This window comes from Equus quagga, chromosome 1 (assembly GCF_021613505.1).
Source record: "Equus quagga isolate Etosha38 chromosome 1, UCLA_HA_Equagga_1.0, whole genome shotgun sequence".
Classification (NCBI taxonomy): domain Eukaryota; kingdom Metazoa; phylum Chordata; class Mammalia; order Perissodactyla; family Equidae; genus Equus; species Equus quagga.
This window is the reverse complement of record NC_060267.1, coordinates 33,864,945-33,877,995: the sequence shown is the minus strand read 5'-3', so window position 1 is coordinate 33,877,995 and position 13,051 is coordinate 33,864,945. Positions and strand designations below refer to the sequence as shown.

Sequence of the window (13,051 nt, the reverse complement as noted above, 5' to 3'; positions counted from 1 at the left end):
TTTGGCTTTTGGTTTCACAGCCCAGTAGAAATCTGAACAACCCTCAGCTTGGGAACCCAGGAAGGCATAAGAAACTCACTGATTTTATGGTCAAGGGGAGACTAGGATAGAGGTGGTACCTTAATGTGCGCTATCGGCTTTGCAAGTAAACAGCTCTCCCACCGTCCCAGGGATGGCTGATGGTTTGAAGCTGGCCCTAGCGGGAGGAATATGACTATTACCAAACCAGTCATTTCATGACTTGCTAGGTGACTCTCAGTCACCCTTTCAACATCTGTCTCTAGGAAAATTGTGCTTATCAGAAACTGCAATTCTATTGCTTGTGTTTTCTATCCTAAAGTAGACCTTACCAGCATTTTAAGGTTTCTAAAATTGAGTGTCAATGGATATGCCTAGATTGGAAGCTCTAAATCTCAGTTTAAAAAACTCCAGTGCACTAGAAAAGAAAGTCCAGTTTCACTAACCAGTGGAGTTATCTTTCCTCTCAAAGTCCCCATTCCTCCTGCCCACCTTCCTTCAATCAGGAACAACACCTCTCCTTCCATCACTGACACTCAAGACCTTGGTAATTGCTCTCTCTCTCCCTCTTCAGTGTTCTCTGGTCACTCAGGCAATAGCCAGGATGTATAGATTTGGTTTTGCTCCACCTTTTCTCCCCGCCTCCTTCTCTTACTTAGCCTGCCACCATCTGAGCTCTGGCCCACCTGAGACATTAATCTTGCTTTGCTTGGTAAAATAATATCCTGATGTTCTCACTGCTGACCCACCCAACAGCGCTGCTCCTTTTCCTGAAACAGCTCTTGAATCGTGTCATTCCCCTGCTCAAAAAAGTTTCAAGGGAGCCCCACTAATTACCAAATCAACCCTACAACTCCACATTTTCAACCTAGCATTTCTGCTCTATATTTTGTTATTTCAGCTACAGGAACATATTCACTCCTCTTTCCACACAATATGTACAGTCCTGCCTCTGTGCTGTTGCTGGTGCTCTTTCACCCAAGCTACCTGGTTTCGGTGCTGGTTCCATTTATTTACTAGCTTCGTGCTTCTGTTTCCTCATTTGTCATGTGAGGATCATAATAGCACCTGCTTCATAGGGTTTTGTGATGATTACATGAGGAAATCCATGCAAAGCCCTTACTTAGAAGGGCCCCCGAACAAAGTAAGTATTCAGTAAATGTTAGTGATCATTATTATTATCATCATCCCTTTCAAGGACTATTCCAAATCCAGCTCTTTAGTGATGCCTTTTTTAATTGCCGTATTCAAGGTTATTTCTTCCTCTTTTTGTACTTCTCTGAATAGCATTTGATGTATAATGCCCTTCCCTAGAATAGTGTGTGTACTTATCATGGCCTGCACTGGACTGTACACTTAGTGAGGTGGGGGAAATATTATACATCCTTGTATACTCTAAAGGGCCTTGTATAGCACCTGGCATATCAAAAGGACTGATGAAATTGAAATAAATTGATTTTACTATTTTTAAAACTCTGTTCCACAAGCTGAGAAAAAAAGAGCACATAAAGATAAGCAAATGAAATGAACACCCTGATAACGAGGATGTTACTGGAGAAAGACACTGAGATTGATGTCATTAGAATGCACGACTTGCCCTGATAACATCTTTTCGTCCCTGTTCTCCATTGCAGGTCTGCTTAGTGGCCTATCTTGGTTTGTTTATGCTTTGTGTCTCATATCAAGTTGACGAACGGACATGTATCCAGTTTGCTATGAAAGTAAGTTGTCATTTTTCTTTCTCTTTTATCATTGCATAGAAACACAAGTATAAAATAAAGAAGTGCTTTTTAAGGGGTTGCATATCTGACTATTCTAGAAATTGCATTTTTAGGCTGGCCAAAAAATGTTTTAGGAAGGCATTCATCCAGACTCCAAAGGTAACACTGATTTTTTTTTGTCTTAATTTCTATGAACTGGGTTGGCATGGAGCATATGAAGTCTGTCCTTCAATGCCCTTAAAAGGAATATTGAAAATTCAACAGTTCAGCAAAACACTTGGCCAGGGAAAAGGTGTTTCTTTCAGTGCCCACTTCCATATCTTGGGGGTTTTTTAGAATATTTTAATAATGAAGCAGTCTAAGTATATTTCCTCTTGTAGGCGGGATCGCTTAGACAGAGAAAGAACATTGGGTGCATCCAAATCATCTGTGCCAAGAGTCTGAGGGCAAAGGGTGGGGGTTGGGATACGCATGGTTTAGCACGAGTGTGTGTTTCATGTGCACATTTTTTTCTCTGTTAGAGACAGTGGTTTGGTTGGAGCCAACTCAAGTGCACAGCATTTTCACTGCACAGTAGAACCTACTCCAAAAGGAAACACAGACACACCCTTTCGGAGATTAGGGAGACAAACACCCATCTCAGCAATCAGAGCTAGTAGAAATCAAATTCCTACATTTTCTTTTAACTACTGTAGCAGAGAACAAAAAGCTTTCTGTAATTTTTTTTTGTACACTCACATTGTTTACTTTTCTTCTACAAGAAAACACATAAAAACTGGATACTCCTTTATTCACTAAAACAAGGAAGCATAAGCATAAGAGTAAGTATCTGGAAATCACAAAGATGCAGAAAGTAAGACGTTAACATATTCTAGTATAATTGAAGCTATGGACATAGAAAAGCAATGTGCTGCTATGTATACATATTTTAAATCATGTTGTAAAGGAATATTTAATGAAATTCAAATATTCTCATTATTTTAACTAGCAAAAAAAAACTGCCTACACAAAATATATGATACGATCCTACAAAAGAAAAAAATAGCTCTTATGTGCATAGAAAAGATAGTTATCTGTGAATGGTGGGATTATAGCTGTGTTTTGTAGTTTTTTCTCTAATTTTGAAACATTCTCCTTAATGAGACATAACTTTTCTAATTAAAAAAATTAATGGATGCTATTTTTTAAAAAATGGTAGAGTTAGTATTTTGGTGGATATACCTACATTTGGGAATTTTACTTTTTCCCTCTGAGGGTGTTCCTTAAAAGAAGGCCGGATAGAGCAGACATCAGTCTGTGTTTACTTTTTTCCTGGAGGTCTGATTAAACACAAGGCTTGGTGATGATTAAAAAAAAAAAAAAGGCAGAAAGCCTAATAAAAAATGGCCCGTTAAATTACAGGAACTTCATTCACCAGGTAAAAAATGCTCTAAACTAGATTCATCAATGCATGTGAAATGCCCTCATTTCCCCCCAAGATGGTCTCAGGAAACAGCAGAGGCAAAAGCATCAGCTTCACAGAGGCCCCCAAGCCATCTCAACATCTGCACTTAAAATAAGGAGCAAGTGCAAAAAAATAAAAATAAAAAAGTCACTGCCAATGTCAGCCAGGTTGAGAATTCCCCACTAGGAAGATCTCATTAACTATCTTTTTTTCCCACCTATGATAGACATTGACAAATAGGAGGCACTTTTCTCGTCTCCTGAACGTGACCTTTAGTGATGCTTGCTGCTCGCTCTGTAAGATACCCGCTACTTTATCTTCAGGTCAAAAATGAGCTTCAGTCAATCTCCAGGTTTTCCAAAGGTACAACAGGTTACAGCAGACTTCCCTTGTGCTTCTCACACCATTTTGGGGGGGAAGGAATAAAATGCATCTTCATGTGGTGTTTCTGACTAGCATAACCACATTTTTAGTGCCCCAGTCCTGATACCCGGGCCTAAGCTTTCTTTGAGAATTTATTTCCTCCTGTTGATCGCCCAGAGAGCCAGGGGCAAGCAATCAGATGGTGATGACCGCGTCTCAGTGTAGTCTGCGCACACACGCCCTTCCCTTTTTCTTAGAGACAATAGCCACGGAGACTTGTCTTTTCATCTCAAGTTAGCGTGGTCTTCTGCGGCGGCCCTTTGGCAGGCCTTCCACAGCACCAGCGCGTTCCTTCTTTCTCCCTGGACTCGCTCCTGAACCTGGGGGGCCATTCGCCCTCGAATTGGGCCGCCTGCCTTTCCCTGTGGCCCTGCTTTATCGGGGCTCACTTTGATGATTTTCAGAAACATGTCGGGCTCATGTGCTGGCAGAAACACTCCAGAACACATTCCCCATGAGGGCATTTAAGGCGCGATTGCCTCGTGCCCTCATCCAGGAGGCCCCTGGGCTGCTGCTGCCGTCTCCTCCTGCGCGGTGCGCTGCAGAGGGGCCTTACCATTCCTGCCACCGGGGAAGGTAATTAAAACGAAGCCGAACCGCCCTCCTCCCGAAGTCACCGAAGGTTGAAGCTGCAGCTGGGTACCAATTAGAGGCAGCGAGCGAGCGGAGCAGCGTCTGGGCGCTGCAGTTGCATAAGCGCTGGGGCCACCGCGCCTCTGCCCGCCCGCTGCCCAGCGCCAGACGTTCGGGCTGACACAGGCGAGACAAACGCCTCCCGAGCCGTACTTTTATCAAGATATATTTGCTCGCCTTCCCAAGGTCATCGTAAACTCTTTCATTGATAGTTTATTCGTGCCATGTAGGTAAAACAAGCCACTTGATTTTAAATTACAGATTCTAACCCAGAAGCTTGTTGCTGTCAGATGAGTTAAAAGCAGCGAAGGAAAAATCCTACAACGCTGCAGATGTAGCCCACAGGCTTTGGGGGATCAAGTATATATTTATGTCTTAAAATGGCTAAGAAACTTGATTCTGTGGCTCACTCCTGTTTATGCTTTCACGGAGTGGGAGAAGCAGAATCACAATGCATGAGATATGCGCCAATGAAAAGGTACCGGTATTCAGAGGAGCAAAGGGGTATGGCTTTTGTTTGTGCTCTCTTTGGCTTCTAGCATATTTAAGATGCTCAATTAACACTGAGCAATCACTGTGTTTCTGTAAATGTTTACATCCTTTCTACAAGCCAAGTATGCATTGTTACTCCCACATGACAGAGAATAAGACAAAGCCAGCAGAATTGATAATCTAAGAGTCCTGAGAACTGGCAGCTCTTTCCATCTCTACTCATTTGTTTATTTATTTCAGAAATACTTAAATAGTGCTACTATGTGCCAGGCACTATTCTAAGCCCAACAGATATCAACTCTTTTGATCCTTGTAATAATCCTATGAAGTAGGTGCTATTATGATCATCATTCCGAGTTTGAAGATGAAAAAATGGAGGTACACGTGGGATTGATTAATTCATCCAAGGTCCATAGCCAATGAGGGGAGAAAGAAGGTTCCACTTCAGGGAGTCTGGCTCCGGGTCCATGTTCCTAACCAATACCCTTCTATTTGTTAAACAATCTTGGGCAAATCTTTGGATCTCTGTGACAAAAGGTCATCTTTTAAAAATAGACAAAATTCTCATTTAAGCAAATGGATTTTTGTGATGATTAGAGAGATTAATACTTTTTGCACCTATTTGAATTATTTAAAGATTATTTAAAGATTGCTTCAAGATATTGCCCTGACAAATGTTATAGAAATCTGCTATCTAAGGATGTGTGGGGGTGTGTGTTGGAGGTAGGAGGGTTATCCATCTGCTGATGGCAATAAAATGTGCAGAGAAAACTCCAATTGGAGCCATTCTACTAAGCAGATGACTCTCAGGTGAGAAATTATCCCTTAATTTGGGCCTTCCCTGCTGGTAAAGTCACCAATGTATTCATGTTCCCAGAGCAAATAGCTCCCAGTTCTACGCTGCCTGCACTGAAATGAAGCCACAATGGCCACACATGCACAACACAGACAGCACAATTTAATTTGGCTCTTGGCATCAAGAGTTTGAAGTCAATTGTCAAGCCTGAATACTTCAGAACAACCCAGAATATTTCAAATATTCTGCCCCAATGGCCCCACAAAATAAGACCATACTTTTTAGCCTAAACACTACAGTTTAAATACGGCCACAGAAAGTTTGGGAGACAGGACCAAGGTGCTGCATTCAAATCACAAATTAAATATTTCCTTTTTAAATTTTGTAAGTGTTCCGCTTTGTATTTATCTCGTTCCCTTCCTCCAAGGGAGACTAAACATGTTGAATGTGTTATCCCTGTTATATTCCTGAGATATAAGATGTTTCAATAAACTGTTTCACAGACGAAGCCACTTGGGTTATATTTGACAATCTTTCAAATTATTTGAAAATGAAAAATAGTGTGTGTGTTGAAGATATCTTTGATGAGAAGATCTAAAGAATACATTCACTCCTTTGTTGTCCGCCCATATTAAGACAAAATGCCTTTAACCAGTTCCACTCTCTTCCTGTGCTCAGCCAAGCTTCCAGGCAAACCAGCACATGCTTAGGGCACCAGCACACACACACACACACACACACTACACTCATGAAAGAAAAAATAAATTTTTAATTATTCTATATTTAAGACTTGAAAACACTGAAATTGTCACTGTGTAGAAAATCACAAATTTGGAGGAGCTTTGTGCATATATTTCGTAATTTTGCATGTATGTTTTTATTTTGAATTACCTATAGTTGGAGGTAGGGAAAGGGCATAATCTTTTCAGAGCTGCTTTAATCTGAACCTGGCCATGACTGGAACTAATCTTAGTTTGGGGAGTTCACATTCACCAGAACTGCTCTATGAGCAACTTTTGACTGTGGTAATATAAATCTTGCACTAAGAACGGGGTTCAATACACTGGTCCCAACAGCTGGGGACTCTCTTCCTTATCTAGACCCCCCCAGTGGCAAGACCATGAAGAGAAACATTTCCAGTAGATGAGCCCAATCACAAGAACATTTCTTGCTCTGTAGGATGGTTTAGATTGTGGCCATGTCAACGAGCACTCACAATTTTTAATCAAAGTATTTCAGGTGTAGGCTAAATGTCTAAATTGTTCTGAAATTCCATGGTTGTTTAGCAGCAGAGTTAGAACTTTAACCAAACTTTGCCATTCAAAGGCCGACAGCGTTCAGAACCTTGGTGGCTGAGGAACCATTTAGAGTTTATTTGCATGCTCAGGAACTACATGGAACTACATGAGCATAGTTGGATTTCGGATGAGACTTGTAGGTGATGAAGCTGACATCAAGTCGTCTACCTTTGGCAGCCATATTTGTTTTTCTCCCAGCAGCTTCTTACTGGTGATTCTGGCATTCCTGGACACAGTTTGGCAGCTACTACATTGAACATAGTCTTTTTTATTAACCCATGTTGCTGGTTGACCAGTTGTTGCCAATTTTGGCCAAAAGAGTGTTTACATTGCAGAAACTTGTTCTTTACTTCCTAGTCTCGTTTCAGTCTTTGTATCAGCAGTTCTCGAGGTCAAAATAAGCCCAGCATGCTTTTCAGGGCTGGCTCTCTTGTGTTTGGGATTCATCTAAGCAGCTTGCTACATCCAAACACAAATATCCCACCATCAAGCTAGTATTGTTGGTTCAATTCATGAAAAGCACGCAACATCTATATGGCAAATGAAAATATGAACAGGGTTTAAGGATTGCTCACTAACACATAAACATGGAACCATTTCCCTGTCTTTGGTATTACATTTCTGATGAGACAGTCCCTTCATCAGGGAACTTCCTGGGAGAGAAGAAAAACAGCTTCTATTAATTAGCTTTGTCAATAGCCATCCAATGTTGTTTGTAACTGGCAAGGTTTTCTTCTATTTTCTTGCAGCTGTTGTACTTTTTGCTGAGCACCCTCGGCTTGACGGTCTGTGTGCTGGCTGTGGCGTTTGCTGCCCACCACTATTCGCAGCTCACACGGTTTACCTGTGAAACCGCACTCAACTCCTGCCAGTGCAAACTGTTCTCCTCAGAGACATTCAGCAGGACCTTTGTGTACCAGGATGTGACTGACTGTGCCAGCATCACTGGCACTTTCAAACTGTTCTTACTCATCCAGATGATTCTTAACGTGGTCTGCAGCCTTGTGTGCTTGTTGGCCTGCTTTGTGATGTGGAAACACAGGTACCAGGTCTTTTATGTGGGTGACAGGATATGCTCCCTAACAACTTCCGAAGGCCAGCAGCAAACAGTCTAACATTCTTTCTCAAAGGTGGGAGAGAAAACACACTAACTAGCTGAGGTTCAAGAAAAAGAGAGAGAGAAAGAAAAGGAAGAAAGAAAATAAAACTTTTGACAATAATTAATATTCACCATTCTAAATGAATATTTTTATATTTTTCAGGAAATGAAAGAGCATTTCTATAGTATTTTCAAAAATTCTTATGGGGAAAATAAGGTCCAAATTGACTTTGAGATATTCAAAGGACACTGAAGAGGGAAAGAATGGCATACATCTATCTTCACAGTCTGGAGTTTATTCCTAACATTCATTTTATCCGTTACTGATATAATCTTCTTTCCTGTTAGCCCAGTTTGATGGTGTGAATTGGTGTTCCAGGCCCACTTGCTAAATTCTGTAGTCTTTCCCAGGCCTTCCCACCTCCCACCATTATCCTCAGTATGTTTTGGGGAATTTCTGGACAGCCAGGTTGACTTTATTTTCCCTGGTAGACGTGTCTTCAAGGCATGAGACAGCTTAAAGGAGCAAAGTGGAAAAGGAAGAGACTTTGCAAAAGGCTAAATAATTATAAACGCCTGGGTGGGGCGGGGGCCTTTTCTCCTCAGCTCCCGTTATTGGCTCTGTAAGTAGATCACTTGCTTAATGCTTTGGATGATTGTCTGCTTCTCAATAATTGGAAGTTGGTGGTAGCTGTATTCTTAATGATGTAGAAGGTTTAAGAATAATTACATTATGCTTCTATTCTATCATCTAAAACAAATCATTAAAACTAATTTCTAGCTAATTGTTAATTATAATTATGCTCAGAAGTCTATTTAATGAGCCCTGGCTGTGCTTGTGTAGCACTGTCGGTATTAGGAGAAATTACTCTCACAAGAGAGGAGGCGTAAAGATTCTTTCTTCTGAAAGCCAAGCTTTACAAGGGAGAAAAAAATTTTTTTTTAATAATAGCTCAGGTTAAAAATACTCATTTAAGTGAAAACAAGAGCATATGTAATGGGAAACGTTTATACAAATAGCACATTTGTGATATGTTGTGAAGTCTCTCTCTTGGCAGCTAAGTACTTTTGAGAAAGATTGGGTAATGCTGATGTGTTCCATTCATGAAACTGTATCTGATATGTAATCCTATTATTGATTTGTATGCACATTCAACCTACAGACTTCAACTAATGTTTTGAAGTCCTGATTCGAGCATATGCCCGTTGACTCGGGGGGTAGTTTTGTACTGTTTTGTTTTTAGGTGACTTTAACTTTAAAAAGCACACATACCCTATGGTAGGAGTCTTTTCTCTCTTATTGTTTTTATTATTAAATTTTGAACAATATCAATGTTTTAAGGAAGGAGCTTAGAATGCAAATTCATGCAGCGAAAATGTTATCAAGAACTTTCTCTATTAGTATCCTCTGTTGAAAGCAGAAATTCAAGATAATTGAACTCGATTTGCCTCTCCACATTGCCTATTGATATGCTTTACTAATCATGAAATTCTACCCTAAAAGAAAATCATTTTCTTCCTTGCCTTAGAAGATAGATGAATAATTCCATTGATTATGATAATAGTGTCAATTTCTACACATACCCAAATAAAAGGGATAACGCGAAGTCATTTAATTGGAGGATTGTAAATATCTTTTGTGTCCTCCAGATAAAACACCTGATTAACAGATGGTAAAATCTTTTTATGTATTGTCTTGCTTTAAAAGTGTCCTTCCTACATATTGGCTCAGGCCAAGAAGGCACACTGGAATGCTTAGTGGATAAGACTCTGGGGCAGTTTTGATCACAAACAAAAATTACATTGACAGAACACCAGACATCCTGATGATGACCTGAAAAATACTTTGTGCCCCATTAAAAAAAAAAAACAAATCCCAATAACTGAATCCATTTTGATTTTGCCAGTTTCCTACATAAAGAAGAAAATGACTGAAAATCTGAAAGGTTGTAGGCTGTTCTTTAAAGAATGAGAAACTAGTGCTTTAATGCTAATTACTATGAATCAGGCGCTACTAGAAACACACGCTGAATACCTTTAACAACTTTTTATAGTAAATGCTACAGATTTTTATATTAGAAAATTGAAATTCTACACATCTCTAAGGTGCTTTATGCTTTACAAGCAATTCACAGGGTATGTCAAGTGGTAGAATAACTTTAGCTTACGTGCTTCCTTTTTTAAAATAATGCAACCAATAAGAACAGACATGGTGATAATAATCAGTTTATGTCTATATATACATGCAATATATAAAATGGGGATTTTGCTACTGTGTAACTGAATCAGTCTTAAATCTCCAAAGAAAGAAAAAAATCCTAAGTGAAAGAAGGAACAGAAAAATGGGAAAGAAACAAAAGATTCCTGTTCTGCAGACTCGCTGTGTATTGATACACATAAGAATTGTGTTGCATGAATAACAAACTGCTTTGGGCTGGATTTGAAGTATTTTGAGTTTGTGTTTTGCAAATATTGAAGTTACAATAACGGCAACAGAAAAGGAACAGACACACAGATTTACACTTAGCAAAATGTTACACTTTAAATCTGACAAGGAGCCAAGATGGTGACTGTCTCCTCGAAACCATAAAGCAGTCAGATTTGCGCAATCCTCCTCCTCTTCCACCTCCTTCAGGAGAACTACATGAATCAAGACTTCGGAAAGAGGGGGAACAGCCGGGACTTGGCAGTACTTGAAATAGGAGGAATACAGCAGCCTAAATGTACAGACTTTGTAACCGAGCCCACTCGATCGGTCTGTGCCTCCACGTGACCACCATCTGTGCCTCCCTTGCTCCATCCAAATTTGTGTAGGCAGCTCCTTGGAGCCAAGCCTAAAAATATAGCTACACCAGGCCCTAGAAACTGTAGTCAAGGAACAGGCCTAACTTTTTTCCCTCTTTGGATTAAAAGTCTGTATGATCTCTTTTGAGGGGTTTCCAGCTGCACACGTTAATGTGTTGTTCTGACAGTGAGAGCCCATTGTATGTGTGTTTTCTATTTGTGTCCAGAACATCAGAATCTTTTGATATTCTTGCGCTGCAGTATATCTGGAATATGTTTATAGATTTATAGTAAAGGGCGGGAGGTAGAGGGTCTACCAGGGAGATTCTGAGGGACAACAGTGGAGTGGTTATTTAAGGATAATCGGAAAGGAATTTACAAGATGCCCTGAAAAACCAATCGTATACTACCATGAAGCAAACGTTTATATTTTCTAGCGTTTGTCTCTGAACTATTGCTATGTGGCCATAAATTTCTGTAAATCGCGCTGACTCTTGGTTCTCACCATACTCGAAGAACTCTATCGTGTTTTTAGACGTATACTGTATATTTGGGATGGTGTTAAAAAGAGCTGATGGCCAAATTTATTGAGCCACGGTGGAAACATTCATTTGGATGAAGGCTCAGTAGTTCAGCCTGTGAAATAAATACCTTGATTCATTTCTTCTAATTTTCTAGCACTTTACTATCTGAAATAATATTGAGAAATCATTTCATTGTCAAAAATATTGGTCTGTACTTTGGTGTTGCAATTTCATTCTTCTGGCATTGATGATACCGTGAATCGAGAACAAAGTGTTTCCTCCGTGTTTGAGGTGGTTGTTTTTAAAGGGGATGCGTATAATGCAGATTTTCTTTGTCAATAAAATTCTTATAATCTCTGAAAACACCGTGTTTGGATGTGCTTTAAAGTGATGGTATGTTGCACATGGACTGGTATACATAAAATCTCTCAGATTAGTGTTTACTTCAAAAATCTGGTTTTGGAATAGAGGAGAGCTCATTTTCATCTTTACTCCTTTGTTCCAGGGACTGTCTCTATGTTGGTGCACTGCACCCGTCAGAGGAGTCAAGGTTGTAAATCCTCCCCAGGCAAAGAGAGCTCGAGCTGGAAAAAAATCTTGCAAAAAGTACTTGGAATGCTGAGTCTTAATTTATACGTATTAATTTCAAGGAAAGCTTGGCCTAGAGAATGGGACACATGTTGAGTGTCACATGTTCAATCATATTCTACATCTAATTGTGTAGAAAAACAGACGGCCTATTTCATTTCAAGTCTGAATGCAAGGACTCCTTCTTACCAACTCTGAGGCAATTTAAATAGTTGATCATACTGTAAGATGCAGTGGTTCTTTTTTCTTTAATTTAGTTAGAAAAGCTTGTAGAATGCGAAAGGAAAGGGATAAGGATTTAGGACCATGGTCTGAACTGGATTTCTTATCCTTGGGTTAAGGCTGTGAGTCCTATGGTTGGAAATCTGACTGCCACTTTCTGGCCAAGTGACTTTGGACAAACCATTTAGTCTTTAGTTTCCTCATTTGTAAAGTGGAGGAAAACCTAACTGCCTCACAGCATCACAGGAAGGTTAAGTGAAATAGCGCTTAGCAAAGAGACTGGCTCATAGAGGAAGCATCATAAACCTTTGCTTCTTCCTTTCTTAGGTGGGTTCTACACAGCCTGGACACTTCGCATTGATGCAGGCTCCTGTCCCCACATCCAACCAGAAAAGTAGCTCTGCTTTGCTGACCCCTCTATGATTTCCTTTTTATAAACCAGAAACATTATCAAATGAGCCTCAAACAGAAATTCTGTTTTTAGATAGGACAGCACCAATTCATTGATGATAGCATACAGAAGTGTGTGCTGGCTGGATCCCTGTTTAGAGCCATCTGGATGTTTCTTGAATGTGGCCATCTTCTCTCAGTTCTTCTCCCAGGCAGAAGTGGAAACTGAGACATTTCTCCCGATTTTCATATCACTTCTAATATAATGTCATAGATGCATGTTTACCACCAACTTTAATAAAACTTTATTGGGCTTTGATACATTATCAGTCCGCTGTATATTAGGTTGTAATGTACAACTCCCCATTTATTTAAAAACTATCAAGCACCTTTAGTATGCTTGACTTTGCGGGGCACTGATTCTCATTCAAGAATCATAAAAAGGTTTATTTTTGAGCATAGTCCGAAAATACCAAATGGAGCTTCATTTTCCAGGCTGGAAGTAACCAGGATGAAAACACTTACATGAATCTTTAAATTTGTGGCAAATTTAATTATTGAAATTATACAGCTGGAAATCTACTTTTTCCCTTGATAGAGTCTATCTATCTTTATAGTT

At 39.8% G+C, this 13,051-nt stretch overlaps 1 protein-coding gene across 1 annotated transcript in view; it reads left to right on the top strand.

Moving 5' to 3' along the window:
* Window positions 1-11,589, top strand: part of SSPN (sarcospan) — a 38,271-nt gene extending 26,682 nt beyond the window's left edge. The window contains exons 2-3 of the mRNA XM_046684521.1: window positions 1,653-1,739; window positions 7,575-11,589. Of these exons, the coding sequence (XP_046540477.1) occupies window positions 1,653-1,739; window positions 7,575-7,940 (453 nt within the window). The 3' untranslated portion in view covers window positions 7,941-11,589. The remainder of the gene's footprint in view (window positions 1-1,652; window positions 1,740-7,574) is intronic.
* The last annotated feature ends 1,462 nt before the right edge of the window (window positions 11,590-13,051 follow it).